The sequence below is a fragment of the Jaculus jaculus genome, chromosome 17 (genome assembly GCF_020740685.1).
Source record: "Jaculus jaculus isolate mJacJac1 chromosome 17, mJacJac1.mat.Y.cur, whole genome shotgun sequence".
Classification (NCBI taxonomy): domain Eukaryota; kingdom Metazoa; phylum Chordata; class Mammalia; order Rodentia; family Dipodidae; genus Jaculus; species Jaculus jaculus.
The window spans coordinates 24,251,894-24,272,743 of NC_059118.1; the positions used below are offsets into that span (position 1 = coordinate 24,251,894).

The 20,850-nt window shown below is 44.6% G+C and overlaps 1 protein-coding gene across 2 annotated transcripts in view; it reads left to right on the forward strand.

Annotated features, from left to right (window-relative positions):
- Positions 1-2,551: 2,551 nt before the first annotated feature.
- The window catches only part of Inhca (inhibitor of carbonic anhydrase), a 62,463-nt gene continuing 44,164 nt past the window's right edge, over positions 2,552-20,850 (forward strand). For both annotated transcript variants that reach the window (XM_045136621.1, XM_045136622.1), the window contains exon 1: positions 2,552-2,599. In XM_045136621.1, coding sequence (XP_044992556.1) covers positions 2,563-2,599 — 37 coding nt within the window. In that variant the 5' untranslated portion in view covers positions 2,552-2,562. The remainder of the gene's footprint in view (positions 2,600-20,850) is intronic.

Sequence of the window (20,850 nt, forward strand, 5' to 3'; positions counted from 1 at the left end):
ACAATACACCAAAATACAGCTTATTTGAGAGGGGTAAAGCCAACCAAGAATATATCAGTCAAGTGTAATACATAACCTTTCCCGACATGGACAGAGCGATTAGCACTTCCAGTGCAGGACTATGTATCTGGCTTTGTCTAAGTAGGTCTTCTTATCATTTGGGATGGCTGCCAGTCTCACCAGTCCTGAGTGCCCATCTTGATGTCTCTCGGCGCGGGGTGGCCAGTGGTGAATGAATTCTCTGGACGTTCACGGCCCTGATGTTTGGGGGACGGGAGGCTATTCAGTGTGCCTGGGATTGTATAGGAACTGCTCAGCTGGTCCTGTTTGCGTCTCTCTCAGCCACTGCTCAGCTGCTCCCTGCTGTCCTCTTGACTGTGCAAGGAGGCTAATGTGAGTGGAAAATCCCCTCACCGTGTTTCTGCTCCTGCAGCTTGGCACCTCTGGCTGGGTGGGCTGGCAGGCTCGTGGATCAGGCCGGCTGGCAATTTAGCAGGATTTTGGCCAGTTTCCTGCCTTCTGGATATCTGGGTCTCTCCTGCTTCTCTGCCATGGTTGATAATAACTTATACAGTTTAACTTTTTGGTTGAAGAGTATATTTTGCTGTGTTTCTATTTATTTCCCTCCCCAGGCTGCTTTGGTATTGCTAGGACCCGACCAACTTACCCAGAAGTCTTGTTGTTGGTGTTTCAAGGGAGGGTCTCACTGTAGCCCAAGGTGATCTGGAACTCACTGCAATCCTCCTACCTCAGCCTCTCCCAGGTGCCTGGTTTAAGGTGTGCACCACCATGCCTGGCTTTGATATATTAAAACATATTTTGGGAACTGTAGAGGTCGCTCAATGGTTAAGGCATTCGTTTGCCTGCAAAGCCTGATGGCCCAGGTTCTATTCTCCAGTACCCACTAGAAGCACATGCATCTGGACTTTGTTTCCAGAGGCTGGAGGCCCTGGCCTGCTCATTTTTTTCCTCTTCCTCTCTCCTTGCAAATAAATAAATATAATTTTCTAAAGTTATCTATGGGACACAGAGACAGAATTGGCACATCAGGACCTCTTCCCTCTGCGAACAAATTCCTGATGCGTGTGTCACTTTGTGCATCTAGCTTTACGTGGGTACGGGGGAATCTAACACAGTCCTTAGGCATTGCAGGCAACATATTTTAATTAGAAGTTCTTATAGTTTTATCTAAACAAAGTTTTGTTTTTGGTAAATATTTTGTTTCTTTTATTTATTTGACACAGTGAGAGAGAGAGAAGGACACCACACACACACACACACACGCAGGGGGAGAGAGAATGTGTGTGCTAGGGCCTCCAGAAGCCACAAACTCCAGATAGTTGCACCACCTTGTGTATCTGGCTTACATGGGTCCTGGGGGGTTGAACCTGAGTCCTTTGGCTTTGCAGACATCTCTCCAGCCCATAAACTTAGCAGGGAGAGGTCACAGACTTGAAGAAGTGTTAACCCAGAATTGGCAAGAATAAAGACCACCGACCACAAATTATGGCCCCAGGGCCTCCAGCCACCACAAACGAACTGCAGACGTATGCGCCCCCTTGTGCATCTGGCTAACATGGGTCCTGGGGAATCGAGCCTCGAACCGGGGTCCTTAGGCTTCACAGACAAGCACTTAACCGGCTAAGCCATCTCTCCAGCCTAAAGCAAGCTTTTAATTGTTCACAACAGAGCCTCCCTAACGCCGGGTGTAGAGAGCAGCCCTGAGTCAGCTTCTCAGACTCTTTATTGGGGCGAAACCATAGAAATCACAGGGTCGGGGTTTTCAGAGGCAAGCAAGCGTGGTGACAGAAGCAGACCAGCCATTACAGTTAAACAACTTTCCGGAACATGATGAGTACACAGTCCTGGGAACAGCAACCGGGGAGCAATTTGTTGCCCCAGCTCAGACACAGAAACTTAAGAGAAACAGAAACTTAACTTAGTCGTTCTATCAAAGTGGCTCTTGACATTAAAATGGAGCCAGGTTGGCACCTGCAGTAGCCTTGGTAGGCCTGTCCCTCGGGCAGCAGAGGGGCAGAGCCGCTAGGCGAAGTACTGTGCCATAGGGGGGTACAGGACCCTTGAGGGCAAAGGCAGCGCCACTTGGGGGAGTGACAGAACTTCTGGGGATTGGCAGTGCTATTGGGGGAACAGAGCTCTGGGGCACAATACCACTAATGGGACCGTGGCTTTCAGGTGCGCAGTGCCTCCGCAGTGGAGGAGCGAGATCAGCCTAGAAGTCTTGGGCCGTGGTCTGGGGAGAAGTCTGAGAAAACGGTGTCGGCAGGTGGCACGCGTGTTCTCGGGTGTTTTTCTGGAGGAAGAGAGCGTCTTTGTCACCGTTGTCCCCGAGCGCACCCAAAGGAAGCCCCGAAGCACCGCGGTGTCCCCGAGCCTGCAGATGGAGATAAGGGATGGGCGGGCTTTGGCCAGGGGAGAGCAGGGGGTGTGGCTGCGAGAAGCTTCTCCGACAAGCCTTCCCTAGTAGGCAGATCCAGGCTCAGGCAAGTGGACCAAGACCGGGGGATCCGAGGGATCCGAAGCTGGACGATGCTGCACAGAATGAGGCTCGCCGTTTGCGCCCTGCTGTGCGCCCTGGGTGAGTGTGCTGGAATGCCGGCATGGGGCCTGGGCCTCTTGGGGGGCTTCGGAAAGAGGGGATGGGTGTCACCAGCCAGAGAGCCTGCTGGCTGCAGTGCAACACTTGCACAAACGGAGCGGGGGAGAGAAGGGGGTGCAGGAACACTTGCTTGGAATCCCCTTGTCATGCACTGACCACTGTGTGACCCCGGGGGTGGCCTCTCTGAACCGGTTTCGTTCTGTGCAACTTGTCTATATGCAACAGACTCAAGGTTCTGGGGAAAGGAGATAACGTTCCGAGTGGCAGCCCGGACCCTAAGCACAGGCTACCCGTGGTCAGTTAAAAGTTCTGCACGCATCTGCAGGCTCCCCCCTTCCTGTGCTCCTCTCTCCACACAATGAGCCCTCTCTGCCTCAAGGACCGTCTAATCTGTGCAGCCCCTCCGCTGCTGAAAGAAATTCCGAGCTGGGTGTCTTACTCTGGGGAGGGCACAGAGGAGAGGCCCAGCGTCGACAGCTGTGGGCAGGAGAATCAATGATGTCTGCTGGGAGGTAACACTGTCATGATCTCACTGCGTTCTAAAGTAACCCAGCGTGGCAAGCCCCTGGTTTCTTCCCCAAATTCTCCTGAACAGCACCTCCATTATTTGTTCATCTTCCTTTCCTCTCCTGGCAGTGTCGCACACACTGACCAAAAGTCGACTGTCTCAACCGGCTTCACTCCTTGATCACACACCAGAGGTCAGAGATGTCCCTCTGGGCTCCGCCCCTGCATTCCCTCCCTCGGGGCTGTCAGACCAGAGCGGAGTCTGGGACTGGTTTGCCTCAAAGCTCAGGGTCTAGTTTAACAAGAACTCGTCTGGGGGCTGGAGAGATGGTTCAGTGGTTAGAGGCACTTGTTCGCAAAGTCTTGACAGCCCAAGTTTGATTTCCCAGCACCCGTGTAAAGCCAGATGCACAAAGTGCTGCATGTGCCCACAATCTTTCTCTCCTCCCAGAAAGGGCATCCACATTTCCTCCTGCCAGACTAAGGGGTCCCTGGTTGGTGTTGCTGATCTCTCATAGGGTTAGGAACTATACAGGGCATAAAAGGCTCCATAGGCAGTTTGGAGAAGGTTGATAGTGGCTATTACAGGAGACCAGTGGTCCAAGGGTACTGTATCAGGTCAGGAGCTCTTTGATGGTGGGAGGCAGGCATTGATACATATGAAGAAGGTTGATATCCATGAAGGAGCACTGTCTGGGATCTCAAGGCTGTAGTCAGGCAGACACCAAAATCATGCCACCGGTAAAGTGATTTTCCAGTCCTGTGGAAGAAATAATGAATTGAAGTTTTAACTTTTTTTTGAGGCAAGCACAACAGACCGGCCTTTCTATTTTATGAGAGAGAGAGAGCAAGAGCGAGAGTGAGAATGAGAGTGAGAAAGAATTGGCATGCCAGGGCCTCCAGCCACTGTAATGGAACTCCAGACGTGTGCACCACCATGCAGCACCTTGTATGTCTGGCTTACATGGGATCTGGGGAGTTGAACATGGGTCCTTAGGCTTTGCAGGCAAGTGCCTTAACTGCTAAGCCAGCTCTCCAGCCTGAAGTTTTAAAACTTTTTGGTAACATTTACATAAAGCTTAGACAAACACAGACTTTTAAGTTTTTCTATCTTGATTTGCTTGCAAGCAGAGAGAGAGAGAGATAGAAGAAGACAGAAAAAGAGAGAGGGGTGTTACCAGGGACTCCAGCTGCTGTAAATGAACTCCAGATGCATGCACCACCCTGTGCATCTGACTTTACATGGGTACTGGGGATTCAAACCTGGGTAGTTAGGCATTGTAGGCAAGTGCTTTAACCACTAAGCCATCTTTCCAGCCCTTAACTTTTATGTATTTGAGTGTGTGTGTGTGTGTGTGTGTGTGTGTGTGTAAACAAATGCCAAATGCTTGTGTCACTTTGGTTTGTTTGTTAGTCTTGAGGTAAGGTCATGCTCTGTCCCAGGCTGACCTGGAATTCACTATGTAGTCTCAGAGTGGCCTTGAATCCATTGCAATCATCCTACCCCTGCCTCCTCAATGTGTGGGCCATCATGCCCAGCTTTTTTTTTTTTTTTTATAGTAGTACTCAGCTTTTAAGTAGCTAAAAACCCGAAAAACTTAGCAGAAAACACAAGTAATTACCTTGCTACAATAAAAACAAATCTTTGTTCTTAGAAATATTATCATGAGTACAGCAATAGCTGAAGAGAACCTCGTTGTTTGAGTGAAGTTGTGAGGGGAAAGTGATGGGGGAGGGAATTATCATGCTTCATTGTCTATAATTATGGAAGTTGTCAATAAAAACTTTTAAAAAGTGGGGCTGGAGAGATGGTTTAGTGGTTAAGGCATTTGCCTGCAAAGCCAAAGGACCAGGGTTCGATTCCCCAGGACCCACATAAGCCAGATGCACAAGGTGTCACATGTATCTGGAGTTTGTTTACAGTGGCTGAAGGCCCTGGCATGATCTTTCTTTCTGTCTCTCTTGAATAAATTAAAAAAAAAAAACAAATAAAAAAAATTTAAAAGAACCTCATTGCTTTAAACAAAGCACTAATTTTAAATTCATAACAGTCTAAATTTTGACCTTAGAATTTTAACTATGTTGTGGTTTCTTTTTTTGGTGGGGGGACAAGGTCTCACTGTATCCCAGGCTAACCTGGAACTCACTCTGTAGCCCAGGCTGGCCTGGACCTCAAAGCAATCCTCCTACACCAATGTCTCAAGTGCTGGGATTATAGGTGTGAGCCACTTCCCCCAGGCTTAACTTTTAATCATCATTTATTCACTATCTTTGAGTTTTATCCTGCACAAACATTTTGTAGCTGACTTGGACCTTCTGCAATGTTCTTAAGCTTTCTGGTTTATTTTTAACATTTTTATTTATTTGCAAGCAAAGAGATATAGAGAGAAGAGCGCAAGAGAGAAATGGAGACAATGGACTCACCCGGGCCTCCAGCCACTGCCCATGAACTCCAGATTCACACACCACTGTGCGTCTGGGTTTCTGTAGGCACTGGGGAATCGAAGCCAGATTCTTAGGCTTTGCAGGCAAGTGCCTTAACCATTGGGCAATCTCTCCACTCCCCAGCCTTCTGGGATGGGTGCTGGGGAGATGACTCAGTGTTAGTAAAGGGTCGGCTGCGCAAGCATGAGGACCTGAGTTTGTATCCCCAACACCCACATCAGAAAGTTGGGCATGGTGACGTGTGTGCTATCGTTCCAGCTCTAGGAACATGGGGACAGAAGGGTTCTTCGGGCTTCTCGGCCAGTTAGTCTAGCCAAATCAGCGAGCTCCATGTCTGGGAAGAGACCCTGTCTCACAAAGTATTGCCACAGGGCAGGAGAAATGGCTCAGCAGTTAAAGGTGCTTCAATCAAAGCCTGACAGCTGGGGGGTTCAATTCCCCAGCACCCATGTAAAGCTAAGCGCAATGTGGCACATGCATCTGGAGTTTGTTTGTGGTGGCAAGAGGCTTGGGAGCTCTCTCTCTCTTTCTCTCACATACAAAAAGCTAACTTTAATTTAAAAAAAAAAAAAGTACTGCCGCATTTCAGTAAGAACTGGCCAAGGTAACAGAGATTCCAATGACCTTGGACAGTGTACCATCTTACATAAGCAAAACAATGACAGGAGTTAACATGCACAGAGAGCCCCAAAAATCTCTATATGTTAAACTCTGTGTTTCAATTTTGGATACAAAAGGAAATTGTTCCCCTGAAGAACTGAGGTGACAGCGAACTGTTACTTTAAAAAAATTTAGTTATTTCTTCTGGGTAGGATAGTGGGATACTAGCTACACCAAAGCAGCCTAGGGAGGGAAATAAACATAAACACAACAAAATACAGTCTTCTGCCAAAAAGTGGAGGTGTATAAGTTATAATCAAGCACAGCAGAGAAGCAGGAGAGACCAATATCTTCCAGAAATGAGGAAATCAGCCAAAGTTCTATCAAGGTGCCAGTGGCCCCGATTCATGAATCCACCAGCCCAGCCACAGAGCCATTCCAAGCTGCAAGAACAGAAACAAGGTGAAGGGATTTTCCAATCACATCAGCCACCTTGCAAAGTCAAAAATCCTGAAGGAGACAGCAGGGGCCATCTGAGAAGCTGCTGAAGGAGATACGAATGGGACCAGATGAGCCATTCCAGTAGGACTCAGGCTTCCTGCAAGGTCTCCCATCCCCCAGCTGTCAGGGCCATGAATATACAGAAAACTCATTCACCCCCCCCCAGCCACCCAGCACCAAGAGACATCAAGGAGGGCACTCAGCATTGGTGACACTAGCAGCCATCCCAAAAGGTAACAGGGCCTACTTACACAAAGCCAGATACATAGGCCTGCACTGGAAGTGCTAATCGCTCTGTCCATGTCGGGAAAGGTTCTTTATTACACTTGACTGATATATTCTTGGTTGGCTTTACCCTTCTCAAATAAGCTGTATTTTGTTGTTGACTATTGTTGCCTTTGACATTTCCTGATTTGTAGGGCCTTTGTCTTTTTCTTAAGTCACTACTGGGGGCAGGGACTGACTGACCCCAGGCTATCTTGGAACCCATTTCACACTAGAAATCTCTACCTCCTGCTGACGGGATTAAGGGTATGGATCAACACACACCCTTAGGGACTTTGGCTTTATTAGATTATCTGTTTAGTTTAATCCCCAGGCTTGTGTAAATACTCTATGCTGATTTTGATTGAATGTCTATATTGTTCAGTTGAATTTTAGAATTTGCCAGTCATTTGCTTCACCCAGTCTACTATAGTACTTGAAGAGCAGACACACTCAATACCTAGGGTCTCTTCCACTGATTCTCATGGAGTATAATAGCTACAGTTGGCACCTTAAACACCTACACTGAAGATACATAAACTTGGATTTACATGGCTAAGAGCACTGCAGCTAATTAGAAAACCCAAGCATCAAATTAACTCAAGATGCAAAAATCTCTACATTATAATACAAGAAATACAAAGAATCAAGACAATACAATCCCACCAAAAATTATAAATTCACCAGAAATGACCCCTAGTGAGACTGTTTTAGATAAAACACCTGACAAATTTTTTTAAAAAAGAGATTTTATTTATACTCAAAGGAATCAAAGAAGAAAACAAATGAGAACACAGGAAACCAACTTAATGAAATAAGGAGGTCAATACAAGACATGAGTAAGAAACAGAAACAATGAAAAAATACCAATCAGAAATACTAGAAATGAAAATCAGAGTAAGTCAAAGTACAAGTTCTGTAAGGTTACAGCTGTCAACCAAGATTAATGTATCCTGCAAAGGTATCCATTCAAATAGATGGAGAAATAAGGATAATGGACAATAAAAGCAGGCTAAAGGAAGACATGAAGTTTAATCCAGCTCTACAGAAAATCCTTGAAAGGATCCTCCATGCAGAAGAGAAAGAAAAGCACATACATAAGGAACCTGGAAAACACAAGCCATACTCAAATACTAGTTAATACAAGAGAGCAAAGGAAAAAACAGAAGAACAACAAAACAAGAAAAATGACAAGAGTAAACACACACCTTTCACTAATAACTCTTAATATCAATGGTCTCATTGCCCCAACCAAAAGAGACAGGTTTTCAGACTGGGTTAAAATACAGAATCCTTCAATTTGTTGCCACCAAAAAACTCACTTTTCTACAAAAGATGGACATTATCTTAGGGTGAAAGGTTGGAAAACAGTGTTTCAAGCAAATGGGCCAAGTAAACAAGCAGTTGTAGCTATCTTAATATCTGACAGGGTAGACTTCAGACCAACATTAGTTAGAAAAGATAAGGAAGGCCACTTTATATTGATTAAAGGAACACTCCAACAGGAGGATATTATAATCCTAAACATATATGCACTGAGCATGGCTTACAATTTCATTAAACAAACACTTTAGAACTAAGGTCACAGATAACACCAAACATAGTTGTAGTGGATGACTGAACACCACACTCTTATCAATTGACAGGTCATCTTGGCAAAAAAATAAACAAACTTGCATGTGGACAAAATGAGGCCATAGAACAAATGTACCTAACATATCTGCAGAACATTTCACCCAAATGTGGCAGAATACACATTCTTTTCAGCATCACAGGGAACATTCTTTAAAATAGATCATATATTAAGACACAAAGGAAATCTTAACAAATAACCAGAAAATTGAAATAATTTCTTGTACTCTATCTGATCACAATGGGATTAAAGTACAAATCAACAGCAAGAAAAGCTATGGAGCATACACAAAATCATGGAATCTAAACAACACACTATTAAATGATGAAGGAGTCAAGGAAGAAATCAAGAGAAATCAAAAACTTCATAGAATCAAATGATAATGAGAATACAACATACCACAACCTTTGGAACACAGTGAAGGCAGTCCTAAGAGGGAAATTAATAGCTATAAGTGCCTATATTAAGAAATTAGAAAGGTTGCAAATGAACAACTTAATTAATGCTCCACCTTAAGGCCTTGGAAAAAGAAGAACAAGGCAAACCAAAAATCAATAGATGGAAAGAAATAATAAAGATTAGGGCAGAAATAAATGAAATAGACACCAAAACAAATAATCCAGGGAATCAGTGAAACAAAGAGTTGGTTCATTGAAAGGATAAACAAGATTGATAAACCCTTAGCAAACCAGACCCCCCCCCCAAAAAGAGAAGAGACACAAATTAATAAAATTAAAGTTGAAAAAGGCACCACCACAACAGACACCAGAGAAATTCAGAAAATCATAGGACATACTATAAGAACATATACTCGGCTGGGTGTGGTGGCACACGCCTTTAATCCCAGCACTCGGGAGGCAGAGGTAGGAGGATCGTGAAGAGTTCGAGGCCACCCTGAGACTACAGAGTGAATTCCAGGTCAGCCTGGGCTAGAGTGAGACCCTACCTCGAAAACAAAAAAAAAAAAAAAAAAAAAAAAAAAAAGAACATATACTCCACTGTTTGAAAATCTGAAAAAAAATGGATGATTTCTTTGATTTACATGACCTACCAAAATTAAATAAGGATGAGATTAACCATTTAAATATACCGACAACAAATATAGAGATCTAAGCGTTATCAAACATTTCTCCACTAAGAAGTCCAGGTCCACATGGATTCACTGGTGAATTTTACCAGACCTTCATGGAAGAACTAACACCAATGCTTCTTAAACTTTTCCATAAAATAGAAAAGGAAGGAATCCTACAAAACTCCTTCTATGAAGCCAGAATCACCCTGATATCAAAACCAGACAAATATAGAACAAAAAAAGAAAATTACAGATCAATCTCCTTATGAACATAGATACAAAAATTCTCAGCAAAATATTGTCAAACAGAATACAAGAATACATCAGAAAGATCATTCACCCCGACCAAGTAGGCTTTGTCCCAGGGATGCAGGGATGGTTCAACATACGTAAGTTGACTAAAGGACAAAAATCACATGATCATCAGAAAAAGAATTTGACAAAATCCAACATCCCTTCATGATAAAAGTCCTACAGAAACTGGGAATAGAAGGAACATATCTCAACATAATAAAAGCTAGTTATGACAAACCTACAGTAAACATAATACTAAATGGACAAAAACTTAAAGCTTTTTGACTAAAATCAGGAACATGATAAGGCTGTCCATTGTCCCTATGTTTATTTAATATAGTACTAGATTCTCATGGCTAGTATTCTTAGTCACAGCAATAAGGAAAGAGACACAAGTAAAAGGGATATAAATTGGAAAGAAAGAGATCAAATTATTATTATTTGCAGGTGATATGATTCTATACATAAAGGACCCTTAAGCCTCTACCAGCAAACTGTTAGAGCTGATAAATACTTATAGCAATGCTGCAGGATACAAAATAAACACACAGATGTTAGTAGCCTTCCTATATGTTAACAACAAACACGCTGAGGATGCAATCAGAGATTTACTGCCATTCACAATTGCATAAAAAAAAAAAATAAAGTACCTTGGAATAAACCTAACCAAGGACATGAAGGATCTCTATGATGAAAACTTTAAAACACTCAAGACAGAAATTGCAGAAGACACTAGGTGATGGAAAGACATCCCATGTTCCTGGGTTGGAAGAATAAATATTGTGAAAATGTCAATCTTACCCAAAGTAATCTACACATTTAATACAATCCCCAATAAAATTCCAATTTCATGGCCGGGCGTGGTGGCGCACATCTTTAATCCTAGCACTCGGGAGGCAGAAGTAGGAGGATCACCATGAGTTCGAGGCCACCCTGAGACTACATAGTTAATTCCAGGTCAGCCTGGGCCAGAGTGAGACCTTACCTCGAAAAATCAAAAAGCAAACAAACAAACAAAAATTCCTATTTCATTCACAGAAATAGAAAAATAAAATCCTAAAATTCATTTGGAAGCACAAAAATACCTTGAATGTCTAAAACAATTTTGAGCAACAAAAATAAGGCTGTTGGGCCGGGCATGGTGGCACACAATGGCAGCACTTGGGAGGCAGAGGTAGGTGGATCACCGTGAGTTCAAGGCCACCCTGAGATTACATAGTGAATTCCAGGTCAGCCTGGGCTAGAGTGAGACCCAAACTCAAAGAACCAAAAAAAAAAAAAAAAAAAAAAGATAGTTGGTATCACCATGCCTGATTTTAGCATATATTACAGAGCTATAATAACAAAAATAACATGGTACTGCACAAAAACAGACATGTAGATCAATGGAACAGAATAGAGGACCCAGATGTAAGTCTGAGTAGCTAAAGACACCTGATGTGTGACAAAAATACTCACTGTGGAAAAGATAGCCTCTTCAACAAATGGTGCTGGGAAAACTGGATATATATCTGTAGAAGGATGAATGTAAATCCCCTTTTTCCTCCATGCACAAGAATTAAGTCCAAAAGGATCAAAGGCCTTAATATCAGACCGAAAACTCTGAAACTACTAGAGTAGACAGTACGTGAAATCCTTCAACATATTGGTATAGGCAAAGACTTTCTGAAATTGCTCAGGAAATAAAACAACTATTCAACCACTGGGATCTCATGAAATTACAAAGCTTTTGTGCAGCAAAGGACACTGAATAGAGCAAAGAGGCACCTACAGAATGGGAGAAAATCTTTGCCAGCTACACATGTAACAGAGGATTAATATCCAGGATACACACAGAACTCAAAAAACTAAATAACATGAAATCAAACAACCCAATTAGAATGGGCTTTGGAACTAAATTGAGAGTTCTCAAAAGATGACATACAGATGGCTTATAAACATCTACAAAAATGTTGTAAATCCTTATTCATCAAGGATATTTAGGCTAAAACTACTTTGAGATTCCATCTCACTCCTTTCAGAATGGCTACCATCATGAAAACAAGTGACAATAAATGCTGGCAAGGATGTGGGAAAAGAGGAGCCCTTCTACACTGTTGGTGGGAATGCAATCTGGTCTAGCCATTGTGGAAATCACTGTGGAGGTTCCTGAGACAGCTAAACATAGATCTACCATATGACCCAGCTATAGCACTTCTAGGCATATATCCTAAGGACTTGTCTTACTACCTTAGAGATACTTGCTCAACCATGCTTATTGCCACTGTATTCACAATAGCTAGATAATGGAACCAGCATAGATGTCCCTCAGTTGATGAGTGGATAATGAAGATGTGGCACATTTATACAATGGAGTTCTATACAGCGGCAAAGAAAAATGAAATTATGAAATTTGCAGGAAAATGGATGGATCTGGAAAAGATTATATTTAGTGAGGTAACCCAGGCCCAGAAAGCCAAGTGTCACATTTTTTTTTTCTCTCAGATGTGGTTCCTAGCTACAAATGATTGTTCTTCTATGTGAGTTGGAATAAAACTCTGTAGCAGAGGCCCATAAGGTAGAAAGTGAATTTAAAGAGAATGGCAAGGGAGGTAGGTGGGACTTAAGAGGATGGTATTGTATATATGTAAGTAGAAAAACAGATTAATGGGAGTGGAAAAGCCTAAGTGAGGTCAGGGGAAGAGATTGAGTAAAGGAAAGGATGGGTGGGCTAATTAAAATCTAAGAGGGTATGAAAAATCATATGAAAACTGACTTTTTTTTTGTTTGTTTTTTGAGGTAGGGTCTCATTTTAGCCCAGGCTGACCTGGAATTCACTATGTAGTCTCAGGGTGGCCTTGAACTTATGGTGATTCTCCTACCTCCCCAGTGCTGAGATTAAAGGTGTGCACCACTGCACCCAGCTAAAATCTACTTTTTAGACAATGGCACACCCAGAAGCCATAGGTTATTACTAGAAAATTTTCAGTGCCTAGGGTGGGATACCTTCCAGTGAGTTGTTGTCCAGGGAGGTCACCAGTAACCCCCAAACATTACAAGCCATAGTCCAGGGTCTTTGTTTTCCCCCAGGAATAAATGTTTAGACCCTATTGCTGAAAACTCCACATACTTAGGCTGCAAGGACACTGAGAAACCTGGTAGAGCTAAGCTAAACACCTCTTCCATGTAGACCAGCTGACAGAAAGCTAGAAAAAGCCATGCTGCATGCAGTTCAATGGGAGAGAGAAGTCACCAGTGAAGATACTCAACTGTGGACACTGCCAGCCTTAAATTTGGCCAGTCAGGCCAAATGAGCCAGCAGGTGCAATAGTGGCATGTCTGTTATGGGGGAAACCAATTGTTCTCCAACTGGACTGGAGGCCTGCCTGCTCCATGGGAGGGAATACATGCCTGATTCTGAAAACCTATGACAGGGGAAGTCATGAGCCCTAGAGGTATAACATCTGCTCATGTCTGGTTAAATGTGTATAGTATGCTCACCAAACTCTCCAGTGAGCATTTCTCTTAATGTCTATATCCATGTATTAATGTTACTCTCACTTTTGGTTAGAGAAGCTTCTCTTTTCAGATGGTGGATGGTGGTGGCCTTGGGATGACTCAGAAGGCACCATGGTGCTGAGATGAAGTAACAGAGGAGTGCTCAGCACTGAAACATCTCTATTACATCTTCCAAGGCTCAGGGTCCATTGCAGAAGAGGTATTGGAAAGAATGTAAGAGCCAAAGGAAAAGTAGAACTCCTTACAACACACTCCTCCAGACACAAAATGTCCTAGATATCCATGACCTCTCAGTGCCTGATGCTAGCTGCACAAGACCATCACAATAGGAGGAAAAGACCATGACATCAAAATAAAAGAGAGACTGAATGAGAGGGGGAGGGGATATGATGGAGAGTGGAGTTGCAAAGGCAAAGTGGGAATGAAGGAATTACCATGGTTTATTGTCTATAATAACTGAAGCTGTCAATAAAAAAAAAATTATTTACTTGCAAGAACAGAGAGATCAAAAGAAGAGAGATAGAGAGAATGAGCCTGCAAGTGCCTCCAACAACTGCAAACAAACTGTAGATGCTTGCTCCACTTTGTGCATCTGGCTTTATGTGGGTACTGGGGAATCAAACCTAGGTCATTAGCCTTTGCAGGCAAGTGCTTTAACCATACCTTAGCTGCTAAGCCATCGCTCCTGCCCACAAACTGATGCTTTTCCCTGGAGTAGCAAGAGGAAGAAAAGAAAAACAGTGTCCAGTAGTACACGCTGGACAAGGGACTTATACTTTGGACCAATGATTGGCAGGCTTGATCCAGAGAATTTGTATTTGGGACATGGAGCCGGATGGTGTTAAGGTTCCCATTGGCCTCCTTGTAAAGGAGAAGGATGTTCTCTGAAGGAAGTGGAAGGGGGGTGCTGTTTTACTATCTATGTTCCCTATATGAAGTTCTCAAGTAAGTGTGTGAGGAAGAAAATGTGTCTAGCGAAAGGAGGAGAGTGGTTGGGGAGAATTCTGTAAGGTGGAGAGGGGAAGGGAGAAGTTGGAGGGGGGAGCTAGGAACAGAGTTGTCACATGTGGGGGTGGGGTAGGAGTGATGGAGAAACCAGAGGTCGAGCAAGAGCTTGAAAGTGCATAAGGGAAGGATCAACAGGAGCACTGTGGGGCTGAACTTAAGGAAGGCTGGCTAGTGTAAGAGATTCTAGTCAGGTACATAGGACATTCCTCTCACAGTGGACGATCTGACGATTGAATTTAGACTGATTTTTTTTTTTTTAACTGTTTTGGTTTTGTTTTTCAAGGTAGGGTCTCACTCAAGCCCAGGCTGACCTGGAATTCACTCTTTAGTCTCAGGGTGGTCTCGAACTCACAGCCATCCTCCTATCCTGGCCTCCCAAATTCTGGGATTAAAAGTGTGCGACACCACGCCGGGCCAAATTTAGACCAATTTTTGAGACTACATCCCAGAGGTGAATCAGAAGGCATAGAGACCCTTTGTGGGCTCTAGTGGAAGTATGATATTTACTCATGAGGGAAATGGAATTCCCCTGTTGTCAAGGCTGAGACCCAATCTCAACACACTGACTGGATTGGGATGAGCTTTAATCTGGAGGTCCTGTGCAGAGAGTAAGTACCCTCAATTTACGAAACCCACTTTTACCTCAGAGCCACATCTCTCTGATTGATCAGGCCACACTGACTCTGCCAGGAGACCCACAAACTCAAACAGGCCAAAGGTAGGAGAAAAGGGTGGGGGAGGTACAGACTTAGCCTCCCAGAGAAAGGCAACCTGGTTAACCATCAGCCCCTTGGGTCGGGAACTCTGGCCAGGATGGGGGAGATGGGGACAAACACCATCACTGCCCCCTGGTCCTTCTGCTCCAGAGAGGTGGCAGCAAATGCAGAAGCGGGAAGAGGAGAGGGGACCAATGACAAGAGAGAAGAAAGAGAGAGTCCATGGAGATTCACCCTGCTGACTGCACCACACACTGAGAGTGATTGGGTGGGCTTTCAGAAGAAAGCCTCGGGGGCTCTAGCAGGCTGACCTCCTTGTATCTTTCTCGTCAGGTCTCCCCAAAGTGTAGCTTTGGCCAAGGCCTATCAATTGTAAGTAAGGTTTCCCACAAGGGGCCAAAAGGAACTCCTTAATCCAATCCCAGAGGGCCCCTGAATGCCATGGCCACAGTCTGATGACCTTCAGGCCACATTGGGGAATAGCCTAAGCCAGAGGCCGTCAGTTCCTTCCAAACTGCTCCACCAGCCCTCATAGGTGCCGGGCTCCTCCAGCAGGCAGGCAGTGCTGTGGAAGGACCAGGCCTGCTGGTTCCTCCCTAGGGGTCAAGGAGGATGATGAACGCCGGACGACTCAGAAACCTCTCCTGGCCACTGGAGAAAAACCACACTGAATCGGGAGTCTTTTCTTTTTCTTTTTCTTTTTTTTTAAAATATTTTTTGTTCATTATTTATTTATTTATTTGAGAGCGACAGACACAGAGAGAAAGACAGATAGAGGGAGAGAGAGAGAATGGGCGCGCCAGGGCTTCCAGCCTCTGCAAACGAACTCCAGACGCGTGCGTCCCCTTGTGCATCTGGCTAACGTGGGACCTGGGGAACCGAGCCTCGAACCAGGGTCCTTAGGCTTCACAGGCAAGCGCTTAACCGCTAAGCCATCTCTCCAGCCCTTGGGAGTCTTTTCGAAGCAGGAACTCACAGAAAAAACTCGCTTTATTGCTGTGAGCAGTTGCTCACATGTTGGGGATGAAGGCGGGGATTGGGAGGGGAGGTAAGGGCCAATAGTAAACTGTAACTATTGAAATGGTAATTACAATTGCCAGGTGGAGGTGTCTTGCTGAGTCCTAGCTGGCCGAGACAGGTTGCCAAACTTTTTAGCTAGGCTCAGGAAGTCCCACTAGTCCTCACGCCTGGGCCTTTCAGGACCCAACATCAGGCAGCACAATAAGAAGTGGCCAAGAGAGGAAAGGAGAGAGATCCCAGCACCAGCCACCAAAACGCTATGCGGAGGAAGGTTGACAGACCAGCGACGTGCAGGCTGCAAGCGAATCCACCAAGGTCAGAAGCGAGCAGAAGAACTTGGGCTGGAGAGATGGCTTAGCGGTTAAGGCGCTTGCCTGCAAAGCCTAAGAACTCATGTTCGACTCTTCAGGTCCCACGTAAGCCAGATGCACAAGGTGGTGCAAGCCCAAGGTCGTACATGTGCAGAAGGTGGGGCGCGCGTCTGGAGTTAGATTGCAGTGGCGGGAGGCCGTGGAGCACCAATTCACTCCCTCCCCACCCTCTCTCATTAAAAAAATAAAAAAGAAAGAAAGAAAGCAGAAGAATTCATAGCTACATTGCGATACAATCGTAGCCAGTGAGATGGTAGAGAGCAAGTGTGCAGAGGTGTACAGGCGCTGCTTCTACGGGAGGGGGGTAGTGTTAACGTCTGGCCGTGTTCTCATGTCGTGGGGTCCTGGAATAGTTGCAGTGGGCCTTTTTGTTAACTTTATTTTTACTTATTTATTTGAGAGAGAGAGAGAGAGGGAGAGAGAGAGCGAGAGCGCACACCAGGGACTCCAGTCACTGCAAATGAGCTCCAGATGCATGCGCCCCCTAGTGCATCTGGCTTACGTGGGTCCTGGAGAGTCCAACCGGGAATCCTTTGGCTTTGCAGGCAAACACCTTAACCACTAAGCCAGCTCTCCAGCCCTGCAGGGGGACTTTTTGAGGTTAGCAACAACCTGACCTTGAGGTCATGACAGTCTTGCCCTGCATGACCACTCCTCCTACGCTGACGTCCACAGTGTGCAGCTCGGGGCCTGTTGGGCGTGGCTCTCGGATGACGTCGCAGGCCCGCTGGGAGGCGGCAGTGGTCTTTCTCTGAGCCTGGGTGCTCATCCGTCCCAGAACAGCAGCCACCCTGTTGAAGTGTGATTTAGGAGATGATAAAATGCGCTTATGAGCCTGGACGTGGAGGCCCGCGCATTCAACCCCAGCACTCAGAAGGCAGAAGTAGGAGGATTTGTGTGAGCTCAAGGCCACCCTGAGGCTACGCAGTGGATTTCAGAGCAGCCTGGGCCAGAGTGAGACCCTAATCTCGCAAAACAAAACAAAAGAATGCACTTAGGCATATATACAAGTCAGCCTGATGAGTGCTGGAAGGGCGCCACCATACGGTTAACCATTCTGCTTTTTTCTTTAGAAAAATTATTGACAACCTTACACACATACACAATATACCCTGATCATAATCCCCTTCTACCACTCTCCTTTGTTCCCCCTCCTCATGCCCCTCCCAAACTCCCCTCTTTCCAACTCGTCTCTCTTTTATTTTGATGCCATCGTTTTCCCCTCCTCCACTGGGGGCTATTCCATCCTTTCCCTCACTTCTCCTGCAATGGTCCCTGAGGCTTGTATTATCTTCTTTTATGAGGAGTCAGCTTACATCTTTCCTCTGCTTATTTTCCTGTATGCATGTATTTGTGTGTGTGTGTGTGTGTTTAGGTGTGTGTGTGTGTGTGTGTTTAGGTGTGTGTGTGTGTGTGTGTGTGTACATGCCACAGCACACGTGTGGGGGTCAGAGGACAGCTTCGGTTGTCGGTCCCTGCCTGCCATCTTGCTTAAAGCAGGCTCTATCATAATTCACCACTGTGTCCGCCTGGCTGGCTGACCTGTGAGCTTCTAAGCTCATTTCCTGTCTCTGCTTCCCTTCTTGCCCTAGGGGCACTGGGATGACAGGTGCTATCTACAGCATCCAGCTTTGTAAGCAGGTTCTGGGATCCAAACTCAGGCACTTGTATCTGTGAGGCAACTGCCTTATCCACTAAGCCAACATGATACTCTGCACAAGAGCATGTGGACTGGCGCATTTCTATTTCTTAGCTGCCTTTACCTTGGTTGCTATGACTGCAGACTTTTTTTTCCCCCCATAAAATTTCAGGGTCTCTATTTGTCCCTCTCTCACTTTGGCATAGGATTCTTGTCTGAAGTACTTTGGCATCTCTTTCTCATATTGTTTGAGATTACGGGCAGTTAAAAGATCATTCAGTGTTTGAACTCAAACAAAACTGGGTGGTCCAAATTTTAGCTTCATTTCAATTTATTTAACGTACTTGATTATTTGTTTAAATCTATACAACAGGAAAATAATACTGAAATGGCAGAAGACTGTGAAAATTGGAAGGTCATATACTTGTAGACTTGACATAGGGGCTCATCAAAAAAAATGGCAGCTGTTCTACTGTAATATGTATTTCTAGATTTTTTTCTGTGTATGTATGCAGTTTGAAAGAGAGAGAGAGAGAGAGAAAGGCAGATAGAGACAGAGAGAGAAAGAAAATGGGCACAGCAGGACCTTTAGTCACTGTAAATGAACTACAGATGCATGTGCCCCCTTGTACATCTGGCTTATGTGGATCCTGGGGAATTGAACCTGGGTTCTTAGGCTTCACAGGCAGATGCCTTAACCATTAAGCCATCTCTTAAGCCCTCTAGATTTTACTTATGATAATATTTGTCCAAATATCTCTGGCTTGTAAGCAATATTTTTTCCTTTGACCTATGTTAGGCTCACCAGGGTGATTAATACAGCCTAAAATTCCAGTGAAATAAATAGGCATTGATTTTAATGGCCCAGTAATTAGTGCCATGTGAGGTTACCATGGCCAACATTAAAATAAATACTAAATCAGAAGATCCAAAGCTCTTTACCCAGTGTCAGGAAACCTTTTCTCTTTTCTTTTTGAGATGACATTCACATGGCATACATTAACTACTATTTATTTTTTAACTTACTTTTGGTTTCTTTTTTTTTTTTTTTTTTTAGAGTGACAGACACAGAGAGAAAGACAGATAGAGGGAGAGAGAGAGAATGAGCGCGCCAGGGCTTCCAGCCTCTGCAAACGAACTCCAGACGCGTGCGCCCCCTTGTGCATCTGGCTAACGTAGGACCTGGGGAACCGAGCCTCGAACCGGGGTCCTTAGGCTTCACAGGCAAGCACTTAACCGCTAAGCCATCTCTCCAGCCCACTTTTGGTTTCTTTGAGGCAGTGTCTCATTCTCACCCAAGCTGACCTGGAATCACTCTATAGCCCAGGATGGCTATGAGCTCTTTTTTGTTTGTTGGTTGGTTGGTTTTGGTTTTTCTAAGTAGGGTCTTGTTCTAGTTCATACTGATCTGGAATTCACTATGTAGTCTCAGGCTGGCTTTGAACTCACAGTGATCCTCCTTCTTCAGCCTCTCAAGTGCTAGGATTAAAGGTGCCAGCATGCCCGGTGACCTCAACTCTTGAGTGCTGAGATTAAAGGCGAACACCACCATGCCTGGCTTAAATGAACCACTTGAAAGAAGGCGCTCTGTCGTGCTTGGTACATTCACATTTCTGTACAGTCACCACCCCTGTCTGGCTCTGAAACATTTTCATATATATATACATTTTAGAGGTAGAGTTCACTCTAGCTCAGGCTGACCTAGAATTCACTATGTGGTCTCAGGGTGGCCTTGAACTCATGGCAATCCTCTTACCTCTGCCTCCTGAGTGCTGGGATTAAAGGCGTGCGCCACCAAGCCCGGCTTCTTTTTTATATTTTTAATGTATTTTTATTTTATTGACAGCTTCCATACTTATAGACAATAAACTATGATAGTTTCCTCCCCCACTCTGAAACATTTTCATCACCCCCAAAACGAACCTGCTACCCATTCCCTTCTCTACTCAGCCCTTGACAACTATCAATTTGCTTTCTTCGCTATTTATTTATTTAAATTTTTTTATTTATTTGAGAGAGTGAGAGAGAAAGAGGCAGAGAGAGAGATAGAGAGAGAAAGACAGAGGAAGAGAATGGGTACACAAGGGCCTCCAGCCACTGCAAATGAACTCCAGACACATGCACCACCTTGTACATCTGGCTTATGTGGGTCCTGGGGAATTGAACCAAAGTCGTTTGGCTTTGCAGGCAAATGCCTTAACTGCTAAGCCATCTCTCCAGCCCTATTTATTTTGAGGTAGAATCTCACTCTGTTGCTCAGGCTGGTCTCAAATTTGAAGCCTCATGCTCCCAAGAACTAGGAATACAGGGACGAGGCCCCATGCCAATTTGCCTATGGATTTACCTGCCTAGACATTTTTCTATAAATGAAGTCATATAATAGGTGGCTGTTTTGTCGAGTTCCTTTCTTCACTCAAATCATAGCATGTAGCAGTGCGCCATTCTTTTTCATGACAAAATAATGCCATTGTATTGGTAGTCCACATTTGATTTATCTATACTCCTTTGATGTGTATTTGGGAATTTCGCCTTTCAGTTGTTACTGTGAATAATCACGTAGGCATGAACAACTGTGCAAATGGATTTGCTTGAATTCCTGTTTTCAATCTTTTTGGATGTATTGAAGGATGGAATTGCTATGCTACAGTGTCAATTCAAGGTG